A 25,460-nucleotide genomic window follows, 5' to 3' on the forward strand; every position below is an offset into this window, starting at 1 on the left:
TTCACAGTGAAGAAGGTATTGCAGTGTTTACTCTACTTTTGTTCCAAACCTGCAGCAGAGCCTTGGAGGCCAGAAGGCATCTTGTTTCCTCCTTAAATCAACTGATGTGGCTGCAGGAAGTGAGAGTATCTCTTCTTATAAATGGTTTCACTTAGGTACCTAGTGGGATTTTCAAAATATTCAAGAAAATTATCCTGTATATTTCAAGTAATTTAGGAAAAAAGAAAAAAATATATACATAAACCAACCCCCCCAACAGGGTCAGAGTGAAGAGGGTTAAATGCAAATTCAGTTTACATTAAATTAGGAAGTCTCAATGACTTCAGTATGATTCCATCCCTCCTCCCCTTCCACACACACACACCCCCCTCAGTAAAGCCATTTAAGTAGGAACCAGGCCTTTCTTCCTACCACATCAGTAAGGCAGTGGTGCTCTTATGCCGTGCAAAGCTCCCCAACACTCTGCTCACAGACTGTACTGGCCAAACAATTAGATCACTCCTGAATTTAAGAAGTACCCAGAAGCAACTTTCCATATACACTAGTTTTTTCAAAGCACAACGGAAAGTTGGCACATACTGCATTTACAAGAGCTGTAATCTGGTTTAAACATGGGTTTATTTTAAAAATCTTCAGCTCTCATCTACAGTATACTCCAGAACCCAGTGAATCAGCAAATAGTTACTGTTTATTGGAAAGTTTCCTTCTTTAGGACACCTTGACCACCACTCTGTAGTTTGCTGAAATTGTGGAAAGAACTGCACCATCAATCTTCACTACAGGCAACTGTCCACAGGTGTACAGGATCTAGAATATTAAGTATTCAGGATGAAAATTTAAATTTTGATATATAGACCTCCAATGAATAAGATAATAGCAGCCATATAACAGAGAGCTTCTTACAGGTATTTACAATATACTTAGCATCATGTCATGAGCTTACGTGTGCTTTTTCCCTTTGTCTTTCTTCAGATACTCATGGATTTTAAAGCATCTCGACCAGGTTTTAAAAGGAAATCAGACACTACACAGGTTAAACAACATGGTTCTATTAAAAACTATCTTTAACCATGGCACTCAGTGACAGCAATACAATACTTTTTTCCACAAAGCAACTAATATAAAAATATGCCATAAAATCATCTGTAGACTAGTATGCTAGTACATACATATAATCATAACATTCTTTTATAAACTCTTTCCTGAGATACCTTGGGTTGTTTGATTTTCTTGTATTACTGGATGCATTATCTTTATGATTCATCTAAAACAATTGCAAAATATTTTGAATGTGCAGGACACTCAGTAACATGTAAAAAGTAGTATGTAAATATATGGCAAAGAAACAGCTCTTAGAAATTATGCGCTTTTTTACTTTGTTATATTTTTTAACATTTGGCTCCTTGGGAGACAGAGGGATGGTGCATGAAAAACCTGAAATTAGAGCTATGAATTGACAAAAAGCAGGAAAGCATTCAGGAATGTTAGGAGTAGGAATATATTATAAATGACACAAAGAGAAAGCCGTAAGCCATGTTGGCTATGTATTGTCTTACAAAGCAACTGGACATATCTTAGTTCACAGTATAATAAATATTTTTACTAATCTGTTTTGGAAGAGCAAATGTCTTTTAGGGTTTCAAGCTCCTGTATAAGTTTCTTGTTCTGAACTTCTAGCACTGCAACACGACTCTCCAGACATTTTATGTATTCTTTCTTCCGACGTCGACATTCTTTAGCAGCTTCCCTGCAAAAAGCAGAAGTAAAAAGTGCAAACAAAAAAGCCATTTGCATGCCATTAGAAAGCTCAGCAGAGTATGGAGACTATGACAGAATTCCAAATTTTGGAATATCTCCCAAATCAGTCTGAAAACACTAAGCAAAACTGGGTTCCACAAGGGCCTCAAGTGTCTCTTTCTCAAGTTCATATGGCAATCTGTAGAATTGCTTCCTCTCATGCCTTGATTAAAGTTCATAATAAAGGAGGTCCAAATGAAAGACAGTTATTCTGCTTTATGACAATAAAGATCTTTGAGGGCCTTGAGTTCCTCAATGAGAGTCTTGTTTTGGTTTTCAAGCACAGCCACACGATTTTCAAGACATTTGACATATTCTTTCTTCTTTCTGCGACATTCTCTGGCAGCTTCCCTGGAACCAATACAAGGCAAATGACTACAGGAACAGCCACAATATGGCACAGACTGGATAAATGCAATTACCTACAATCCCTGTGGTTCCACAATAAGAACAACAACCACACCAACTGCTGGATTGCACAAACAGAGCATCAGATAACAGCCAAAAGCAGTAACATAGTTAAAATATAATCCAAAATAACTAGAACTTGAAACACAATCAGCATCACCAAATACAAAGATGGAACCAATACACAGAAGAACTGAGAAAAACAGAGAGTAAATGATAGTGTTATTGACTTGAATTGTACTAAACATTAGGAGGGAAAGCAGCATTTCTTCTTCCAGTTATTTTGTGTGTTTATTGGGAGCATTGTTTTCTGCCACCAAAATCTTAAAACCAAACCCAGAGAATATACTTTCAGAAACACAAACACTACTCTCTTCAGATAAAAAACTAGGTGCCAAGCATACATTAAGATAGAAACTTACAGCACATTGTAACAATGTACAGTACATTTTAAGTCCAAACAAATACAATTTATTAGCATTTTAGAACTGGCTGCCTGAGCACATTTCAGCCACACAAGTCTGTGTTTTTTGTTGCTAGCAAATAATAGCCTGAAGCCATCCTCGTAGTTCTGCTCAAAAGTCTCTTATATTGGAGCTAAACACTTTGGGTAGTGTTTTCAGAAGTATGTGACTAAACGAGCATTCAATTCCAGAAGAAATATTAGGAGTACTGGGAGTCCTCCTTTAGTACCTTGGAACATGATAAACTGTCAAACTGTGAGAAGCTAACATTCCAGCAAATTATGAGCTATATCATAAGCACTAGTTTTAAAACTGGAGAAGAAACAAAAGGGAGGCACAACAATGCAGTGATCCTCATGAGTAATTTAAGATAAAGGACAGGCATGAGAGCAAAGCAATACCATTAATTCAATCATAAGACAAGCGGTTAAGCAGTGTATTAGAGATCTGCAGAGCAGACTATTTCTACAATTAATCTGCCAATGATAGAGGTGGCTACACATTTGAAAAAGACAGACTGCCCTAAGAATAGCAAGAAGAATGCACAGAGAAAGACTGACATTTACAACATTCAGTCAAGTCCATGACAACTAATTAAAAACTATACAGCAACTTCACACAATATGCCTCACAAAATGACAGGGGCACTGCAAAGTATCTCATCCCAGTAGCCAAGTACTTAGGGAAGTCTATAATTATCATTCCATCTTTGAATAAGTCCTCTTCACAGCATCATTAATGGACAGCTTCTAATGAAATCCTCAGCTATTTTCCTAACCAGTTCTTTGCTAGGATGTTTTAAAATGAAAAAGCCCCTTCTGGTCGTTTTACTGTCAGTAATGGGAGAGGAGGGGAATTAAAATTCAACAAAAAGTATAACTCTAAAGCATCACAAAAATTGTCTGATACTGATTTCCGAATTACCCTAATATCTTCAAACTAAAAATCCATGGGTATAAGGTCAACTCTAACCTTTCAGAGTTAACGACCAGTACTCTATACTAGAAGGACATGGGATGACTGATAAAGAATACCCTGCCTTTCCTTCATCAGTTACAGGCAGTGCTCATGACCTTAAGAAGAAAACTTCATTATAATGTTCAGGGGGGTTGGGGGGGGGTGGTGGTTTGCAACACTGGCTATGAATTATTATATAGTCTTACCTATTTTTCAAAAGTCTCAGCTCTCTCTTGCGTGTTGCCTCTTCTGCCATTTGCTGGGGGCTATGCAAAGTCCCTGGCGAGGCTGCCATAACCACTCCCTGAGGTAAGGTAGTAGTGGGAGTTCGAATCTGGTAAGCTGGCATGTCTCCAGTGGCAGCTGTATGAAAGAAACATATTTTAAAATTTATGGCAAAAAAGAGGTATATCTGAAAATAACAGATTTCTGAAAATGATTTACTCAGGATCCCAGATACATAAATTATTTCACAGGTCTATAATGGCACAACTACACTTTTTATCTTAATAGCATTTATTTCCACACTGTAAAATATCTGAATTGCTCTAGCATGTGGCGCCACTAGCCAGCCAGACTGAAAGTTTCCACATGGCTCTCTTCAGATGACATGTGGAAAGCTGTCTGAGGAACAGTTCAAGCATTCACACTTACTTCCTGTTTGCACAATCCCACAAAAAGAGGGTCCTGCTGTTGCAGCCACTGAGGTTTATATGCTACCCTGTTCTCCCTGTACAGGACTCAATTTGCTTCAGAAGACAACTTTCTCCTCCTTCCTTGTGATAGCAACAGTACCAGCTTTACAGCCTCTCCTCCTCTTACAACAGCAGTTTGGCAACCCTTGGATAACCAGTGAGAGCTGCTGCTGCTACAGCAAAAAGGAACAGGTAAGTGCTCAGGATGTAAAGGCATTTGTTCCCTGGGCAAGAGGACCACACATGGGATGCTGCAGCATTAACAGGCAAGAGGAGGCAGCAGGGGTTGCACAGGAAGGGGTGTAGCCACACAGTAAATCAGAGGGCAAAAGTTCAAATTCAGCTCCTGAGCTTAGCAGTTTTGTGCTCTCCCCAAGCTAAATGCCGAGCTGATGTGACTTGAAACCAACACCTTTCTGAAAGTTTCACATCATTTCTTTGTTTCGGACATATTTGTCCCTACATGATGTACCTCAACTTAAAAGCACTGGGGAAGTCCTAAGTATTTGTGTCTTGTCTGACAGAAAACAAAAGCAAACAAAAAATATATTCCTCTTTAAATTCTAAGCAAGTATTTACCTATTCCTTTCCATGAATATTTTATATTATGATATAACAAAACTTCAAATTTTGTCATTAAAGCAACTGAATATAGCTGATGTTTCAGAGGCTATTATATTATACTTAGTTTATACTTTAATTCTTTAAAGCATTATTCAAATAATGGAAAAACATGTGTCACAGTTTAACCCCAGCCTGCAACTAAGCGCCACTTAGCCACTTGTTCACTCCACCCACACCCCTCCCCAGTAGGATGAGGTAAGAAAACTCATAGGCTGAAATGAGAACAGTTTGATAATGGAAATAAAATAAAATAAAATAATAAATATAATGAAAAGGAAAATAACAAAAAGAAAGAGAAATAAACCCAAGAAAAACAACTGATGCAAGTTAAAAACAATTGTTCACCACTCACCAACTGATGCCCAGCTTGTTCCTGAGCAGCAGTCCCCAGGCCAGCTTTCCCTACCGTTTATATGCTGAGCATGATGCCTTATGGTATGGAATATCCCTCTGGCTATCTGGGGTCAGCTGCTCTGGCTATGATCCCTTGCAAATTGTGTGCATCCCCACCCTAACTCACTGGCAGAGCATGAGAAGCTGGAAAGTCCTTGACTTAGTGCAAATACTTCTGAGCAACAACTAAACCACGAGTGTACTATCAACATCTCTCTCAGCCTAAATCCAAAACACAGCACTGTACCAGCTAATAGGAAGAAAATTAACTCTATCCCAGCAGAAAGTAGGACAAGTGGGAAAAATAAAATGTAGACAAAAACATCTTGAGGAGGCTGACAGGTTGAGCAGTTAAGAAACATCAGTTAACTATAGAGGGGAAAAATTGAACTTAATAAAAATATACTATTCTTACAATATTAATGCAAGTGCTTCACTAATTCAAAACAAAAAAATAGAATCGAGTTGTGTTTAGACTACAATTCCACAGCCATGTCCTGAAATCATTATCAGCTTAAACCCTGTGCACCTCCCCCCTCTCGCAGTCCTGTGGGTAAAAGTGTTTGTGGAATTACAAGATGAACTGGACCAGTGAACTGACCTGGATAATCCCCTGGGGATGTGGGAGGGAGGGAGAAATCAGCCCGGAACAGCCCTGTGAGCACTGAGAGGCAGCTGCCATGAACACAGGGCTTGGTCATCTTGTACATCTACAGGGCAATTGCTTAACCCTCTAAGTTCTCCACATTTCTTAGCAGTCCCAGTCATGTCAATGGAATGATACTGCAGCTCACTATTTATAAAAACGGAATTTTAGGAACTCTTCAGGCTCAACTTTATGCTGGCCACATTACATACATCTTATAGACTATGGTAAGAACTACCTTTTTCTCTCTCATCACTAGGTATTAAAGAGATGTTATCTTAGGTTGCCTTAGATACAAAGAACTAGAAATCCAAGCAAACCATTTTGTAGATCAAGTCACGGGGAAAGCTCCACAGTCCAGATCACCTCAGCCTGGCAAGACCAACTACTTTGTTGTCTGTGTCTGATTTATACTCAGACAGCAGCAAACAGGACTTACTGCAGCTTTTGTGAAGAGGACTCAGTGTGATCATGTACCTGCAGCAAGACTTAACAAAAGCAAGTCCCTATCTCAGCTGGGATCAGCAAACACCACTGGTAAGTATTCTAATCTGAGTAGATCCCCGTAGTGGCAGTCTCTGCCTGACAGTTGTCTCACTCATAAACCTGCCAGCACAGGAACACAGATAAATAACCATTCTGGTGGTACAGACCCTGCAAATTCAGACACCACTGTTTAAAAACAAGAAAAATGCATAGCATAGCATTGACAAAGTATCTTTTAGGTGTGCAGTAATGTATGTTTTATGACACAGCATTGCAAAAAAATATTTCAGACTGAAAAATGTTTCGTACATTATCTCAAGAAATTACAATGTTAACTGATTTCCCCAGAAAAATACCTTTGGAAAGACAAAACAGGCTTTAAACAGAGTGGGATAAACTTAATTTTTTTCAAAGTTATCTTAAGCCTAGTTATGTGTCTATATTACAGTGAAGCATACCTTTCTAATGACACTTCACAAAGGTTTAATGTAATTCCTAAGGTACCAGAAGTAGAACTGAGACCGTTAACAAAGCAACAAACCTGGAGGTGGTACCTTTCCCTAACACACCGCCCCAGGTAATTTATTTTTTTAACTCCATAAAATGCAAGGGAGTAAAAAGTCACTGAAGACCTGAAGCTTTCAGTTGAGACTTACAAAAAGAAAATTATTAACAGGAAGCCAAAAAAACCAACTAGTGAAAAAAAACCAAACTGCGTTTTTAAAAAAATAAGTTTATAAAGCAACCACCTCTTGGAAAAAGTAACTTGCTGAACACTAGAGAGCATCCCTGCACTCGAGCTCTTTCAGTGACTATCCAGGAGAAAAAAATGCCCAACGTGTTTGGATGCCTGTTCTCCCCCTCTGTGAGTCATAATGGTGGGACTTGATTATCAAAAGGTTTTTAACTTCACCACTGAACTGGCTACACAAGGCATGACTTATGATCTCTTTGAGCATTAAAAGCATCGACCTGGAGAAGATATTTATCTTTGAATTAATGAAACAACGTGTGCCCGCTCTGAGCAGCAGCACGTAGGAGCCGGCAGGGAAGTAGTTACTGTAACCGAGCTGCCGGAGGCAATTGACGAGGCAGAAAGGAACTGACTAAATCGCAGCATGACTTGGAGCTGACGTCAATGTGTATCTTGTTTGGAGTTTAACTTTTCCAGTTCCCTACTGCAACACGATTCCAGGAAATCTAATGACGTCAGCCTTTTGAACTCAATTAGCTGAGGAACAGACCATTTTAACAGAGGAGGACAAAACAAGCAGGCGTAACAATACTTCAATTATTGCCCTCAAATTTGTTTCCATTCAGTGTTTTTTTAATAATGGAAGCATAGGGTTGATTTGCACTGCTGAAACAATTCCTGTACAGCTGGGCTTAAGCCCATGGCTATCAAATTTGTAGTGTTTATTGCTCAGTAACAAAGCCAGCTGTCATTTTTACAAAACAAAAAGCAATTATAAACATAGTAACATATATGAACTATCACCACAATAAAGAGAAATGCAAAAGTAGAGTGGTGGATTGTTTTCAGAAAAATCCTGCATCAAATAATAAAGATTAGTTATCTGAATCAATCTGTGCAAGAACTCATGCATTAACAGTGATTTTTTGTTTTTTCCCCCAAATGAAACTGTTAAAATTGCCCTGGAATCCTACACTAAGTGGATAGAATTAGGAGCTATCTGTATGACTTTAGAGAGATGAAAGAATTACAGCAACAGGTTCAAAAGAAAATGTCACAAATATTAACTAAACACTGCACAGACATGCAAAAATACCATGTCAAAGGCTAACAAAATTTTTACCTGTTTCATCTCCTGTAACAGCCATGATCAACTTCTGCACACACGATTCTGCTGTTCCTCTACCAGAGCACAGCATGAACTGTTCCAAACTACCAAGCATGTGCAGGATTACAAGCAAGAGCACTGACATCACAATGACATCACTTGCTTACCACTGTCATTAATATGCTCCATCGCTGGAACAGCTCACTGAAACTGCAGCCCAAAGAATTCCTTTTGCAGTAAACCTGCTTTTTTTCCCCCCTCTTCCATATTGCTATAATCCTAGCTTTGTTCTTTTTTCCTGAATTATTCATAAAGCTACAGAAAGCACTCACCACAAAGCAAGCTGTTAAGAAAGACCTGAAAATTCACAGCACTGACTGACAGAAATTAAAATGTGGCTCTAGCATTCATGAATGAATCCAAATTATAAAGTCATGATTGGATAGAAAATAAGGTAATTTTAAACATGCAGCTGTTTTCATTGGAACAGTTCCACTAAAAGGCAGAGAACTGTGTTGGACAGACATGCAAGACAGGAAAACTTAATAAGCTGTAACAAATAGGTAAATGAAAGGCTAGAGCTCCTTGCTTTGCAGGGAAACCCACAACCCACTCATTTAATTTCAGTTAAAAGCTTCAGAAATTATTAAGAAATACTCCATCAAAGTAAGTCAGCCTAACGCTAGTGATTTCAGAAGCTGTAACAGGCAGAACAGTGACTCTGCATAAGGGCAACTTCTTCCCCCTTCCCTCCTTTTTGAAAATATGTCCAAGAGATCTAGTTGACTTAGTTTTAAAATATAAATTAAAATAAACAACTCAGCTCTAAGAGAGTTGCTCCTTATTTACATCAATTTAAATGAAATTACTTTCAGACCAAGAGTCCAAGCACTGGTCTGTACGCAGGGCACAGCAAACTTCTAAGGTCCTCCGTCTGTAATACACAAATTCAGACTGGTAATTCATCAGCTGTGAAACTGTGCTGGATGGCAGCCGTGGAAGCATCAATGCAAAAGCAGTGTTCTGTGATCACAGGACCACTTCAGGATCATACGTACAGAAGATCAGAACTAAAGCACAAGAAATTCAAGCCACAGATTTCAAATATCACTAACAATGTAATGAAAACACACATTTCACATGTAATAGACCCCAACACAATGATTTTTTATGTAACTTTTCTACACTCATTTTCACTAATAGTCAAACACTTCCTTCTTCAGCTAGCAAAACAATCCTTAACCCTTAATGTATTTGGAAACTGTCCAGACACTAGAACTGCCTCTTATTTCACCTACAAATGTAAATTTGTAGCAAATGCAATGACACTCAATTGGACCAACACCTTTGGCACTTTTATCCTAATATTTTTCCGCACCACAGGTTATCAGGAAATATCAACCACATGGTTTATGTGATCTTATCTATTATTACATGAGATTCATCAACAAATACTTTAGAAAAAAGTATCAATACATATGCTATCTGAAAGATTCTGAAACAGAATCTGAAACAGATCTTTTCTTTTTCCAGGTATTTATTATAGTCTTTTCTTCTATGATTAAGAAAAAAAATCATATGCAGCCTACCCAAAATCATTATAAAAATATATGTAAGTGGTAAGATTAGTAAGCAGACTATTTTTTCTATTATTATCTGTGCTATCACAATATTAGGTGTTCAGTCAACTACAAAATGTACATAAATGATAAATCTTCATAACCTATATTCCTACAAACTTTTTAGCACAGGCAAGATGACCTGTAGTAAAGACATTTCAGACACTTGTATATTCAACTAATTCCACTGTCTCACTCCATCCTGATTAACTCACGTTTGCTGACTACATACAATTTTATTACTGTAAACATCTTCAAGTGCTTTCACACTATTTTTATACACCTCAAAGAGGGTTTTTTTTGTTTTTTTAAAGATTTTCCAGTATCAATAGTATGTAAGTTAAAGCCTTTTATCTTCCCATCATCTCTAAGTTCATGCTTGCTTACTGTTTGCTTTGTACTTCTCCCTGTATACGTTAGGTAGCATTTTTTCTTCAGTGTTAACAGCTATGAGGGCTCATTAAGCACCGGACTTTGAACCAAAGGAACAGAGAATTCCAGGAAATAAATTTCTCTGAGCATGGACAGAGAACAAATCAATTTAATTAAAAGTATCTAGATGCTTCCAGAAACATGATCTAGAAGCTATTCAGTAACTGTCTCTGAATCCATTTTGAAAGTTTCCATCACAGGCACGACACTTAATGGGCAATTCCATCTTGTGGAGCCCATTGCTGAGACTGAGTAGCCCTGTCAGAGAACAGTTCTGTAATGGAGAGTCTGTAAAGGAAAGTCAGCCAAATGGAATTTCCAAGGACTGAAGTGCTGCCAGGTAAAATCCTCAAATGCTCTGCTTCTTCACAGACTTGGAAAGTTTTAGGAAGCAGCTGAGGAGTTATTCTTTCTGCTCCTGACCCCAAAGCTCTGAAGAATCAAAGCAAGACCTATAAAATACTACAGTCAACCTGGAGAGATGGAGGCAGCCTCTGATTTAAGGGATGTATAGGCACACGCACAGAAAACATATTAGACTCATACTCAGAAAAACCTGTAGTACCAGAGTGGGAAACTAGTTTGGGGACAGCCAAATTTGGGTCTTAAGGCTTTGTTAAGAATGTATTCATAAAAACATTTAGGGAAGTTGTAACAATACTCACTGAACAATAAAAACTAATATTTGGCTAAGGTTTTTTCATCTAATAGTCTCAAAATTTCCTTGAAATGCTTCTGGAAAGTCTTGTGATGACAATATATTTCAGCATTTATTTGATGACTCTCATCCACTCTATCGATACATACCTAAATCCTTCCTAGATCTTCTCATGGCTTATTTCAGATAGCTCTTTTGGCTTACTAAAGTATTCATACAGCCCTCCCTCCCTACTTCTCTGTGTCAATAAAATAATTTTTTTTTAAATTCTGTATATCCTCCATAGCTATTAATTTAGTGTCTCCATACCCATTTTCAAAGATTTTCATCACATAACCCAAATCCCCTGATATAGATAAGAATCCAAGACACCTTTGGTTCTCCAAAATCCTCAGCATTACCAAAAGGCTGGGAACAGTGGAAAGAAAAATAATCCTGCATAAACTACAGTAAGGCTCAAGAATTCACTATTCACAGTTCAATTCATGTGTGCATTTTATAGGACCATCAAAGTGTTCCCCTGTGAGAACACTAGACTCAGTAAAGGATCTGCTTTCTAGTAACTGCAAGAGCCATAAGTTGCAAGGAAACTCTGCCCTCAACATAGCCAAAAATCTTAAGAATTTGTGTTTTATTAACATTAACTGCTGAAAAAAAAAATTAGTTTCATATATTAAATGCAGTGCACCTTCAGTATCTCACCAATCTGTAAAAGCACCTTTATTCCAATTCAACATATCTCTCAAAATCTGGACAAGAGACTCCAAAGCAGAAAGTGATGTTATACTGCTATTTCATTCATTTTAACCAAACATAGTAGCTGCCTTACTAAGCAGAGAACCTGAATCCCCTCCTAAGAACGTCTTTCATCTTGCTATGTGCATTTTACTTAATAATGCAATAATGTCAACACAAAATAAAAAACCTTTTAAGAAAAATTGTTTAATATGAAAAAAGTAAAATGGAGTAGACGAATAAAATATACCTTGAACAACAACTTGGCTTCCAGGAACAAAAAACTGTTGTGTGCCATCAGATGACTGTGCTGCATATTGCACAATGGTAGCACCTGGCTGAGGAGCTCCTGAATTTGTCACAGTCTGAATTGTACCACCTTGAGATATGGTAACTAAACAGAAGAAAAAAAAAAAAAAAAAAAAAAAAAAAGATTAAGTTAGGCAATAGAAAGACATAACACATGCTAAGAAACATGAAATAAACATTGTCTTATAGGACTCCTGGTCCTCTCCTTGCTTAAAGATCAATTCTATGATAAAACTTAGATAATATTAATACTGATTTCCACAAATATAAAGCCTGTTGCGTAGTATATACCACATGCATAACAAGTAAAAAGCAGTGTTCAATACATTTTCTCTCTATGTTTCCAGAAATATTAACTCTACTAAAATAGTTTAAATATGGGGAAAACAATAGTAGCTCCTAGCCATATAAAAGTGTTGTTTCAAACACTAACGTAGAAGTTATTAAAAAAAACAAAGCACTGTTTATTGACTTTTAGAAAACAAAAACCAGGACATAAGGATAAAGGAAGAGAAAGTTGTCTGACACTCACAATCCTTTCCTTAGTGTGAGAAAATGTTTAGCACAACAATGTTTAACCAAGTTGTACAGAGTTGTGAAGAGCCCAATACTTATGTAAAAAGAGAAACAGAACAAAGTAGGGTTCTTCCCTCCATGTAATAGCAGTATGAAAAAACAAATATCCTTTCCCCATTAAAAAATCATATTAAATTCTTTGCCATAATCAAATATTTATAAAAAATGCAATTCCCTACAGACATTATTAATTGTATATTCCTTTTGAAATTAGCATTGCCTTTCTTAAACACAGAAATGTCACAGAATCATAGAATGGCTTGAGTTGGAAGGGACCTTCAAGATCTTTCAATCATTCTAACTCCCCTGCCATGGGCAGAGGCACCTTCCACTAGATTAGGTAGCTCAGAGCCTCCCCATCCAACTTGGCCTTGAACACTTCCTGGGATGGGGCACCACAACTTCTCTGGGAAACCTGTTCCAGTGCCTCACCACCTTCAAAGTGAAGATTTCATCCTAATTATCTAAACTCAGTCTATCCTCTCTGTTTAAAGCCGTTCACTATGCTGCCTGGTAAAGAGTCCCTCCCCATCTTTTCTGTAGGCCCCCTTTAAGTACTGGAAGGCTACTGCAAGGTCTCCCTAGAGCCTTCTTTTCTCCAGGCTAATCAATCCCAAACCTGTCAATCTGTCTTTATAGGGGAGGCCTCCAGCCCCTGATAATCTCCATGGCCCTCCTCAGGATCTGTTCAAGGATGTCCATGTCTGTCTTGTGCTGGAAACCCAGAGCTGGATGCAGCACTCCAGGTGGGGTCTCACCAGAGCAGAGGGGCAGAATCCCATCCCTCAATCCGCTGCCCACGCTGTTTTGGATGCAGCCCAAGATCTGGTTGGCTTTCTGGGCCGTAAGTGCACATTGTCAGCTCATACTCTGTGTTTCATCCACCAGCATGTCCAAGTCCTCTCAATTCACTCACTGCCCAGCCTGTATCCACATTTAGGATTGCCATGACCCACACACAGGACTCTGCACTTGGCCTTATGAAGTTTGCATGGGTCCACCTCTCTACTCTGCCAAAGTCCCTTTGGATGGGATCTCTTCTCTCTATTGAGCTTTGAGTATCAACTGCATCATTTATCCTGGTGTCACCTGCAAACTTTCTGAACCTTCCATGTGTCCAACCAGCAAAGATAATAAATAATACTGGTCCCAAAGCAGATCCCTGAAGGATACTGCTCATCACTGGTCTCCACCTGAACATCAAGCTGTTGACTGGAGCTCTTTGAGTAAATTCCTTATCCACCAAGTGATTTACCAGCCAAATCCATATCTCCTATGTTAACTAACACAATCCTGGAACTTTTAGCTGAGAACCCAATTCCCAAGGAGTAACAAACTCTTTTCTCCCCCAAAAGATATTTAAACTACAAACATTGTATTTAAAGTGATCTGAGATGTTACAAAAGTCAGACATAAAAAAAGATTCAGGCTTGCGAGCGCCTCTGAATTCACTGTCAGATTACAGTATTTGACACCATTCTTGAAGGTTCAGTTCTGCTTATCCCAATACAGGATTTGTTAGATACCTATGTGAATTTTAGAGATTGCTGATTTCAAATGTTCTGTTTTGACAACAATAGGATATCTCAAAGCTCAACTTCAGACATAAACACTTAAAAGAGACTGAGATTGCCGAATCCCAACAGCTGAATAAGCTTCTTTTGGGGAAAACATGGAATTCCTCTCATGCTGAATTAAGTTCAGAGCCTTATCTGCAATATTGAAACAGGGTTCAGCATGGATCTCCAGTCCTGCCCTTGGAATACGGAACATGTAACACAGGAACTAGCTGGGTACTGCACACAGGCTCCGTAAGGCATTAAGGAGAAAGGGAAGAGCGTGGCAGGGTGTAGAGTGAAAAATGTTTCAGTCTGGCCTCCGTAACAGAAAGTGTCCCATTTTGGGGCAGGACGAAAAAGAGAAAAGCAAGAAAAGGAAAGCATTGTATTCTCTACTGTTCACAAGGTCCAGGATAAGAGCAACAAGATCTGTTAAAAAGCCAAATTCTGCCTCTCAGAGTTAGCACCAGGAATGGTTCATCTACACCATCACAGAACCATACCACATGAACACCAGTCAGTTTGGCTTCCTAAGCAGTAAAACATCAGCACAGATTGATACAAAGCTCTTAGCTCCAGAGTGAACCTGGGTAAACAATTATGTCACAGCTGTCATGCAATTATTCATTCAGATCCCAATCCAGTACTTCATAAACAAGAGTGAATTAACTTCAGTAACTGCCTCCCTCCCTCACAGGACTGATTCCTGCCATGTTCCCAGAACAACACATTGCTCGTCCCCCCATTCACTGTCCTGATCTCTACCACTGCACCCACTTTATTGTGCTGGAGTTCTGAAAACTGGGCCTTTTATGATGAGTACAGGACTTTCCTGGACAGTTTCTGTAGCTGAATGTCATGCAGGTGGATGGATGCAAATGGCATCCATTCTATTCCAGGTAGGAGTGAAGACAGTACCAACACCACTCTCAGAGTGTGATCAACAGCTCTAATCCAGAAAAAACCCAGATCTTTTTCCCTTCCAAAACTGTAAATGGAACTAAAGTTAGTCTTTCCCAATGGATTTCTTAATTCTCCAACTGTTAAAAATCTGTTCGAAGATAGCAAGTAACCCAAATAGCAAAAGAACTAATAATTTTCATTCCCCCTGCATCTTTTCATGCAGATCATCATTATATGCCCAAGGAGGAAGGCAGGTGGGGAGACTGATTCACACACTCCAACTGAATGAACAACTCTTGCACATTATACCACTACCACAGGTGAGGAACTAATTTTTTCAATATTAAATAACCAACATGACAGAACTACAGCCAATGGAGTAGGTGTGTAGTCAGATGCGGCTACAAGGCTCCTACACAAGACAGCACCTTGTGCAAAACTACCTATTTCCCTGACAGAAAGATCACACATATGTTGATGGAGGTAGCTGGCAAAGACATTTCATCTGGTCATGTCAGTATGTCTGCTTCCATAAGCCAAAGCCAAGAAGCTCAGAGGCAGAAGATATCTGGAAACCATGGCAACATATCATTTTGGCTGGTGAAAAGTAAGTAGAGAACAGCCATCACTGCTACCAATAGAAAAAATACATTTGTTTTCCAGAAAAATTTACTTATCAAGTTCTTCCAAAAAAAAGTCACCCCAGACATCCAGACATAAACACACAGTCAAAATTATCTTTTCAACTAAATTACTTTTCCTTTGCAGGAATAGTGAGAACAGTAGAGAAAAAAAGAACCAGCAAATGTAGTAACATAACACCTCTTTTAAACCAGGGCACAGTACAGATGGCCACAGTGACACCGCAAGGCCAGTTCTTCATTGCCTCAGCCACTGCACAAGCTTAATGCATAAACTGCTGGGTGCCTGCACAGAGAACCTGTGCAGCCCATGCTGGCCAGGGAGAGAGGAGTCCTCAGGCACAGTAACGACAGGCAGAAGTACAGAGCTATTGATGGGAGGCATAAAGATGAAGGAGGTACATAGAGGGACCCTCTGCATCATGTCCAGTCTAAAATCAACACTGGAGTTGCTGGATTCCCACACAGTGTTCCTGGTTTTAGCTAACAGCAGCTCCTGAGGATCACAGGCAACCAACAGGATGGCTCAGAAATGCTTCAGATCTGTGCTTCATACATGTAAAGACTAGGAGTCAACAGTCAAGCTTTCTTTAGTAAGTTCCAAATTAAGACCCCTTTTATTACAAGGAAATGACCATCCTTGCTACCACCTGGCCTAACCAGAACTGAAATACACAGACTTTCCTGAGGCAAAAGATATTTTAACTTACAAAAATGAAGTTAAAAAAAAAAAATCAAATTAATGAACTAATAAATTGGACAAGAAAAACTATTTCCAAGAAGAAAAAGCTCTCAAAACAGTCTTTGAGCCAAAACCAAGAAAGTCTAGGAAGGCTGACACTCCATCTTGAAGCAATGCCCCATTATGATGAGAACCTTAATTATACAGCACATGTTTTAGGCTACAACTATAATTTACTCAAAGAAAAAGCAGCAAAGAACAGAAATCTCGCAAGCTTGGCTTATAGCCAAGTTTAAATTAAGACACATGAGATTTAATTAAAATTTTGTGGATTCTGTTCTCACATTGTCAGTGATGTTCTCTGTTGCTTAATTTTCAGAGGTAAATGTCTGATTGAACAAGAAAGCAAAACCTTTGACTTTTGTTATTGACTTAAACACTGCCCTGTCACTACTGTTTATAGGTGTGTTCAAGTGAAAATATATTCCCCTAAGAATCACCTCCTGCAAGACATTGCAGTCAAAGTACAACTCTGGCTTCCCAGAGGAAGCTACAATTAAGAAACCTAAACTCTAAAATTTCTTAGAAATCCTATAGGTTTGCAGGCTCACTAGGTAATACACAAACATTATAGCACTTCTTTTTAAGCCTTGAAATGGCAAATACATACGTTATTAATCAAACCTAAGCAAAATAAAAAATACAATTCAAAAATTGAAGAAAAATATTTACTTGTTCTTAGAATACAAGAATACATGAATACATGACAGATTCTGTACTGGATAGCTGTAATTTAGGATGACCGTGTTCTTTTCCACAGAGAAGAACACTTCAGATACTGGACATCACAAAGCAAACATTTATTTATGTCTACAGCTTACAGAAAGGGTAAGAAAAGCAGCCTAGGGGCACAAGCAAAATTACTTTCCAGATAGGAAAGGATAGATACTACAGGCAAATTCTGTCTTCTCACCATTAGTAATTAGTTTAGTTGCATAAATTAAAAATAACTGCAGAATTCTAAGGGTGAGCAGAATACAACTAGAGAGCCATTCTATCCTCTTTTATATGCCACTGCAATGTTTTAATATACTTCCTCTGTTTTCTCATTTCAGGAAAAAAACTCCACAACATTTCTTACACAATCTTCCTGTCATTATATCAAAGGAAAAATACCTGCACTTTAGTGTGTCTACTTACGAAAAGATATGAAAAAACCCTACAAACTGCAGGAGTGAAGCTTTATCTAATACATAATTTAAAAATTAGTTATTATAAAGTTATCTCTTAGATGATATCTGATTATGTCCAAAGAAGCCATAGAGTGCAAGTTATGCAACACTTTTACCATAAATACAGGAATAAAAATATCCAAAAGCAAATCTATAGAACAGAACTGTGCATGCAACTTTTAACTTGCATTTGGATGAAGCACCAAATGTTGGAAACCATGATTTAGGTTAATTCTGCAGTGAAAGTATGGATACTTAAAAACTGGAGACAAAAAGACATAGTTCTTTTAAGAAAGAAAATTGGAAGTTAACAAGTAATTTCATACTTTACATTTCAAAAAACTCTACTTGCCACTTCATATAATGAATAGCACAAATACATAGCAAATCACAAGAATTTGAAACTCAATGATTTGTATCATTAAACATTCACCTGAAAGTGTCAGCATTTCAGCTGAGCCTCACCTCCACATTTTAATGCACAGAAGCTCTAGAAGGACTAAATCTAGCAGCCAACAAATACTACAAGAAAGAGACTAAAAGTCTGTAATGCCCATGTTAGAAAAAAATTAATAGTAATTACTTAGAAATACAGAATCTCTTCTTCTTGTTCATCAAAATACAACATCCCTACTGCATTATGTAACGCTTAGAAACAAAGTTGTGTTATGTATGTTCTGCATCATCACATAGTACATTTGCAAACATACGGTATTGCCCTGTGTTAGTATGATACAGGCTGGTTGGCATGGCCACTGCAGAAATACCAGAAGGCGTTCCTTCATCTTCTGACTTCTCTTCTTCTTCAATCTTCGCTACTGCAGGAGCATCTGATGAGAGTTCATTCAAAATTTTTCTGAAAGAAAAATATAAGTAATTTTATGTTCTTGAAAATCTATACCCATAAGAAAATAAAATAACTGACTTTTATCAGACAGCTTTGCTGTAATAAATAAGCTGCCTTTAAAACCAGCAAAACCAAAATTAAAAGTCCTTACCGGTATGAAGGCCTTCTTGAAAGTATTTCCCTACGTTTTTGAGAATCAATTATCACTTCTGATTGTGCAGCTTCATCTGCAATCGATGCTACCTGTAATAGCAAAGTTCCTGAAATTCATAACTTCATTTAAAAAAAAATAGCAGAGCAAAATATTTTAAAAAATTCCTTCCATGTTTGCATATGGGAAGTTTGTTGACTTATTTATCACCAATCGTGATTTTGGACTACTTTTTTCAACGCAAATCACAAATTATGAGGTTAGCCAGACATAGCCACTTAGATAACATCTTCCATTTGAAAAAGAAAAAAGTCAAAATAATCCAGGTTACTTTTTTGTGAATGACACTTAGAAAAAGTACTGGAAACAGATTTCTTTAAATATAAAAACATTATACAATTTAATTAGCTCTTAAAGTGAGGTCAAACATCTAAAATACAGAATATTGTGCTAATGTGCCTTAAATAATAGCATACAATATAAAAGCCTCTTCACACCACACCAAAGCTATTTAGAAAATAACTTTATTTAAATATACACACTTATTACACTTACTAACACATTCATAAATACAATGACATTGCTTAGCAATGCTGTATGAGTTTTGGAAATGCCTGACAAGACTACAGTGTCTCATTTTCTCAGACCTTTAGTATTTTCATATATTCTTCTTCTCTTAAAATTACCCAAGACAACATTAAAGCCTAGGGCAGAATCACACTCTTGATCAGCAACCATCTTACTACACAGAACTGGAAGTCATTACTGAACAAGGAAAACACATTATTTTCTTGGATTCTTTTAACTACTCAGAACTATTGTTGTGTTGAGATTTCCAAATTGAAACAGTGTGAAAACGTTTCACATGAAGACAGACCAGACTGCAGTTTCAGATCAAGCACTTTGCTAAAACCGACACTGAACAAACATGATGTAAATGACTAGAAAGCTTCAAGTGTTTGACCTGGCTGCAGTGGAAGCTCAGGAAGACAAGGAAGAGCTCTAGAATTAATGCACCTCCTAGTCCTCAGAGTTTGGTACTAGAAACAAAACCTGCCTGACCTCAATAGAAAACGACTGTCTGGAAGGTTCTGGAAATCTACAGGCCTGGGTCACCTCAACTCAAATCTGCAGAACTACACTTTGAAGGAACTGCACATTATTGCAGAAGGAAATTGTCTCTTCACTTGTTAATTTTATTACATTCCAGTTCTGTGTAAAAATATTTAATGTAGCCTCAATTTTGCTGGGTAATAGGCAGCACCTATCCTTAGAACTCTACATCTGCCACCTAGGTGGTGAGAGGTACTTCTGCATGTGTACAGATGTATAGCTCCAAACCAGACATCAGAGCTGACTGCAGAGATTCAGGTGCTTCAAGAAGTTTGTATTCCTCCTTTTGCAGGATGGACCAATGCTGAGCAGCAGAGAGAGCCTGAAAGACATTTCCCTCCCAATGTGCCTTCAGCAATCTGCTCATGGATCGACCTTCAAGACTCTGGCATAATCCTTCAGAAGTAAGATAGTATTGCAGAGCCAAGAAAGAGACTGTTAGGCATCCTAACTCAAAACAGAATTTTCATTCTGCTGGGGCATGGAGAGTAATAAATAACCTATTTGTTCCAGCATAAATAGCTCGAAAACACGACCTCAGTTGCCTTAAAACCTTCACATTCCCCTAACAGCTACCAACAGCTCCCCCAGTTTGTGAAGATATCTGAAGAAGCTGAGAACAGTCATACTTTAGGAAGAAGGTAAGGAAATCACAAGAAGATTTAAGCATTTTAATGTGTATTGGTTTTGCATGGCCTGGTTTTTGGTAGCAGAGGGGCCAGAGAGGTGGCTTCTATGAGAAGCTGCTAGAAGCTTCCACCGTGTCCAGCAGAGCCAAACCTTGATGGCTCTGAGGATGGACATGCCACTGGCCAAGGCTGGGCCAATTGGAAATGGTGGTTAACGCCTCTGTGTTAACATATTTAAGAAGAAATCAAAACAAAGGTTGGGGGCACAGTTTCAACTCTAGCCAGAAGAGAGGAGGAGGTAAGAACATGTGAGGGAAACAACATGGCAACAGCAATGTCAGTGAAGAAGAAGGGGGAGGAAGTGCTCCAGGTGCCAGAGCCAAGACTCGTCTGCAGGCCATGGTGCAGACCATGGTGCAGCAGCCGTGCTTCTGCAGCCCATGGGTCCATGGGGGATGCAGAGATTCACCCACAGCCCGTGGGGGAGGTGCCCGCGCCAGAGCGGGTGGATGCCTGGAGGAGGCTGCAGTCCTGTGGGAGACCCATGGAGAGAGAGGCCTTGCTCCCAAGTTGGAACAGCCTGTCCTTGGAGCACTGCACCCTGTGGAAGAGTGACCCGTATCGCAGCAGTTTTTGGAGGACTGTTTGCCCGTGGAGGGAATTCACGTTGCAGCAGTTTTGTGAGGACTGCTGCTCGTGAGAGTGGACCCAAGCTGGAGAAGTTCATGGACAACTGAACTCCATCCCTCTCCCATGGGAGGGACCCCACGGTCTCACAGGGGAAGTACTCCTTTCCCTGAGCAGCAGAGGAAAACCTTGGGTGACAAACTGACCAAAACCCCCACAATTTGTCTCCCTGCGCTGTGGGTGGAAAGGAGGGAGGGGTTGGGGGAAAAAAGGTGTTTTAAAGGGCTTAATTTACTTCTCATTATCCTGCTCTGATTTTTTTAGTAGTAAATTCACTTTATATCTTTAAATTGAGCCTGTTTTGCCCTCGGAGTGTTTTTCCCTGGTCCTAATGTCAACTCATGAAGCCTTCATTAAATTTTCTCTCCTCTGCCCAGCTGTAGCAGGGGAGGGTGAGTGAGTGGCTTTCATGGGTGCCTGGCATTTGGCCAGTGTCAAACCACAACAATGTGGAAGAGGAGATTTTCTGCAAGAAATTTCAAAAGCTTTAATTTTCATCATGACAAATAGAGAAATGAACACTTCAGATCACTCTAGTAGCAAACAACCATGTCCATAACGCTAACAAACAGAAACCATTGTAATTTTTTCCTGGACATTGTTCAGATTTCGACTTTACCTATTTCAATTTCATCTGCATTTGAACAAATTTAACTTCAAACTCATGTTAGTCTTTCCAAGACCTGATACACTACAGGGATGAGCAAGCAATAAGTCAAATAACAATCTGAACTTTAAACCTTCCTACAAATAAAACAACGTTTATCAAAACAATAAGGAATGCTATACAGATATTTCTTCATCTAAAAAGCAACAGCATTATGAGAAAAACCTTTGAACACTTTCTGGTTGAAAATGGCAGATGTTTGAGGGAAAGGTCATGCAAGCTTCAACATCAACCTTCAGCAAACTTCTTTTTTTCTTTTTTCAACTGATACAATTTCCCAAGTTCCCCACTGTCTGGTAGAGAGAAGGTACCAAGTTAAAGACAAATGATTTGGTGGAAATGCCAGGTGGCAGCATGAAGTACTGAAGAGGATAACAGAAGGGCTGAACACCCTCTGTAATGAAGCAGCATCTTCAAGCCCTTCTTATTCAGATGAAACCAAAGCAAAATCCTGCAACTAACTAGTCGGTATTAATTGGGACAAAACTTTCCTGTTCTATTCCTTTGGGAAAGAGAGGACAGCCAGAGTTCACTTAATACAACAAACAGTTGACTTTCACTCCCCTAAGATGATACAGCAGCAGCTGGCAAGAGATTCCTGAGAAACTTCTCCTTCTGAGCTTTGAAAAAAGTCCTCTATCTTTACATGTACATCCTGACTACACTGACTTAAAGAAAAGCAGTGACAGAAACTGGGAATTACTGATGTGTTTATTGAATAAAGGTTACTCAGGAAAATTACAGTTAGAAAGAATTCCAATTAAAAAAAGTATTTACTTTGAATACTCTGCTCAGACTTCAAGTTTGATCAAGTATTGACATCTACTGGACCTCTTTCAATAGTGACCAAGGATTTCAAAACCTTGAGGTCCCATCATCTACAACTACTGCTCAACAATAAAATACTCATTATATGATCAAGGTTTTATTCTTTTTCTCAAATATAAATCATACTTATAGATGTCTTTTTATATATTATACTTGAAAGTTACTAAGAAGCCTCTAACATTAAAGATGGCTTCTCAAGAAGACTGACAATGCAAGGCTTTTCCTTAACATGTTGCAACATTAAGGAAAAGCCTTGCGTTGGCCACAGGTAAAACCCCTCCCTCATAACAGGTGTATCACATCTTTTACCAGAAATTTCAGTTCTATCTGCAAAAAGCAATTCAGTTGACATTTCCCAAGCAGTTTTTATTAAAACTAGAGCAGAGGCCTTCCTAGCTACAAAAAAACCACCAGTGGGAGGCTGAACAATTTTCAAAACATTGCAAATTCATTCTCTCTTGCCTTTCTCACTTTTTAAAAACTCTGAAAAGTTTTACACATTTTGCACTGATCTCTGTTTTCTAGTTCCAGCAACTTCAAACGTGAACATTTGCCACATAAAGGTTTGGTTTGAGGCTGCCCATATTTTTGTTATCTACACATCCACATCCACAAAAAGCAATACCAGATGCTCTAACAGGGTCTGATAGCGCCTAAAAACAAAGAACCACTTGATATAATATGCTTACTTCTACTACATCCAGACCCTCTCCAATAATAAAATAGGAGATACTTGAAAATTTATGAGTTCATAGTAGCATTAGAAACATTATGTTCATAGAATTTAACAAAATGGAAAAACTGCAGGATACACTGAAGTAAGGCCATGTTATGAGACAAATTTGCTGTTGCGTAAGTTCAGACACAAGTTCCAACACAATTTCTTATAAGATAAACAGGAAGCATTAAGGAATTGCTACACAATGCTTGTAGAGCTGCTGCTGGTTGGATGTTTGCCACCTTTCCCCCTGCTGTTTCCTGTGCCATCTGAGTAAATCTTGCAGCACTGGTTGGAATGAAGAGAAACTGAAGATGGGTTGGGAAAAGAGTTATGAGGTACCAAATATTCATGAAAATGTAACAATAAAAAAGCTAACCTGAACAGCTTGCATGTGTGGTGACTGAATGACTGAGGGCTGTGTGGCTTGAATGACACCCTGGACATGAACAGTTTGACCAGAAGGCAACTGCACTAGAGTTACAGCTGGAGATCCTCTTCCAGCACTGGAAGCAGCTACAGAAACCTGCAAAAATTACAATCATCATGTTTAAGTAAGATGCCTTAAGACTTCAGCAAATGCTTTTAGAAGTGATACTACAACAAACTGATTTTGTTGCCACATCTAAAATAGCTTAGATGTATATAATTATCACGTACAAAAATAAACTAGTTTTATTAGTAAAAGTTTGGCATGTACCTTTCCAAATGGTATGGAAAGCTGTACCCTAACAAACTGCAATTCTTTTTTTCTTCCCCTCCAGAGCCTTTGTATTTTCTTTTCAATGAAAAAAAAACCCCCAACCCTTGCCCATCACACACCAAATCTGCTGCTGCTAGAAAGGTTAGGAAGAACCTCAAGAAAAGTAACAAAACACATGCATATTCACTGGAGTGGAATGTTGCTGCAACAACATGCTGCAGAATGTTCCCAGGAAAAAGAAATCCAGACCCACTTTAGTTTGGCTTTGCTTGTTAGGTAAGAAGATACGCTTTTCAGATGGATGTCTCAAGAGACATGAGAATTCTTCAGATAGCAAAAAAATCACCCATAAAGCCATACAAGGATTTGTAAATTGATTTAGTTTAATGGACTCTTGTTATATACATAATTATATATATCAAGAAAAAGAGAGTTGGAGTATATCAGTGCTTCAAAACAACAACAAAAATAAAGAACAGCTGAATCTTCTTTCAGGCTAGCACAGCTGTAAGAACAGCTTTCCCCAGCCTGTGGCTCTCAACCCTCAGTGCTGAGGACGAATAGGTTAAGAAACAGTTTAATACCTATGGGCTAAGAAATAGTTCAATATTTTTGCTGTTACTGTTAAATCTATTAACAGAAACAAATACTGATGCAAAGGGAAAACACTATGATTGATCTCAAGTTGTGTGATGAAACATCTCTAAACTCAGAAAAGAAGACAATGACAAACATATACCATATCATAAAAAGAAATACTGTGTTTTTCAATTAAACAGCATTGAAAAGTCTTATTTCTATATTCTGCACACTCAACAATAAACTCAGACTCATATATAAAATTCTAGTATTATTCCCTTCCTAGCTTTGTTCTCAGCTCCAAAGGTATCTGGGTATGACTAAAATGAGATGACTGTGAGAAGAAAGCCATGAAGAATGGTGAATATTAAAAAAAAAACAGTTAATAAAACTTTTGTATTTTTTCTGTATTTACACTGAAGTGTTTTTCTAATCCCAAAAATGACAGCAGTTTTGATTCCTGATCCATAAGATATTGCTTGTCTAGAAAATAATCCCTTCTTGAAGCAAGTGAAAAATTTTAACTGCTATTAAGATGCACTACTATCAAAAAGACCTGATGTTGGTTCAAATTACCTTGAAGAAACAATGTTTCTAGGAAACAAAGACAGGATCTTGTCAACGTTGACTATGCAATTGTTCAATGTTATAGGACACTGAGCCGCTTTTCAGAAAATAGAACAATTGAGTGCATTTTTAACCCTGAAATGGTTTCCTTACATCATTCCTTACATGGCATGAAATGGCAACAGGGAAATAGGACATACAAACCTTTTCCCCAACCAATTCAACAAATATTAATATTACGAGAAATTTATTAGAAATAGATATTTGAGATTAAGCTCTAGAAAGTCTCAAAGATCTGAAGAGTATGATCTATTTTGTGGTAAAGCTTACATCCTGAACCCAAGCTTCAAGGA

The 25,460-nt window shown here is 38.3% G+C and overlaps 1 protein-coding gene across 6 annotated transcripts in view; it reads right to left on the reverse strand.

The window, feature by feature from the left end:
• Positions 1–670: 670 nt before the first annotated feature.
• Positions 671–25,460, reverse strand: part of CREM (cAMP responsive element modulator) — a 36,183-nt gene continuing 11,393 nt past the window's right edge. The window contains exons 3-8 of one of the 6 annotated variants that reach the window (XM_082283421.1): positions 23,638–23,784; positions 18,617–18,708; positions 18,329–18,474; positions 11,967–12,110; positions 3,833–3,989; positions 671–1,747 (exon numbers count right to left, since the gene is read on the reverse strand). In XM_082283421.1, the coding sequence (XP_082139547.1) occupies positions 1,603–1,747; positions 3,833–3,989; positions 11,967–12,110; positions 18,329–18,474; positions 18,617–18,708; positions 23,638–23,784 (831 nt within the window). In that variant the 3' untranslated portion in view covers positions 671–1,602. Of the gene's footprint in view, positions 2,149–3,832; positions 3,990–8,287; positions 8,379–11,966; positions 12,111–18,328; positions 18,475–18,616; positions 18,709–23,637; positions 23,785–25,460 lie in introns of those variants that run through there. The other 5 variants (XM_082283420.1, XM_082283422.1, XM_082283423.1 and 2 more) reach the window with 5 other exon arrangements.

The sequence above is a fragment of the Coloeus monedula genome, assembly GCF_965178545.1.
Source record: "Coloeus monedula genome assembly, chromosome: 1".
In the NCBI taxonomy this organism is placed as follows: domain Eukaryota; kingdom Metazoa; phylum Chordata; class Aves; order Passeriformes; family Corvidae; genus Coloeus; species Coloeus monedula.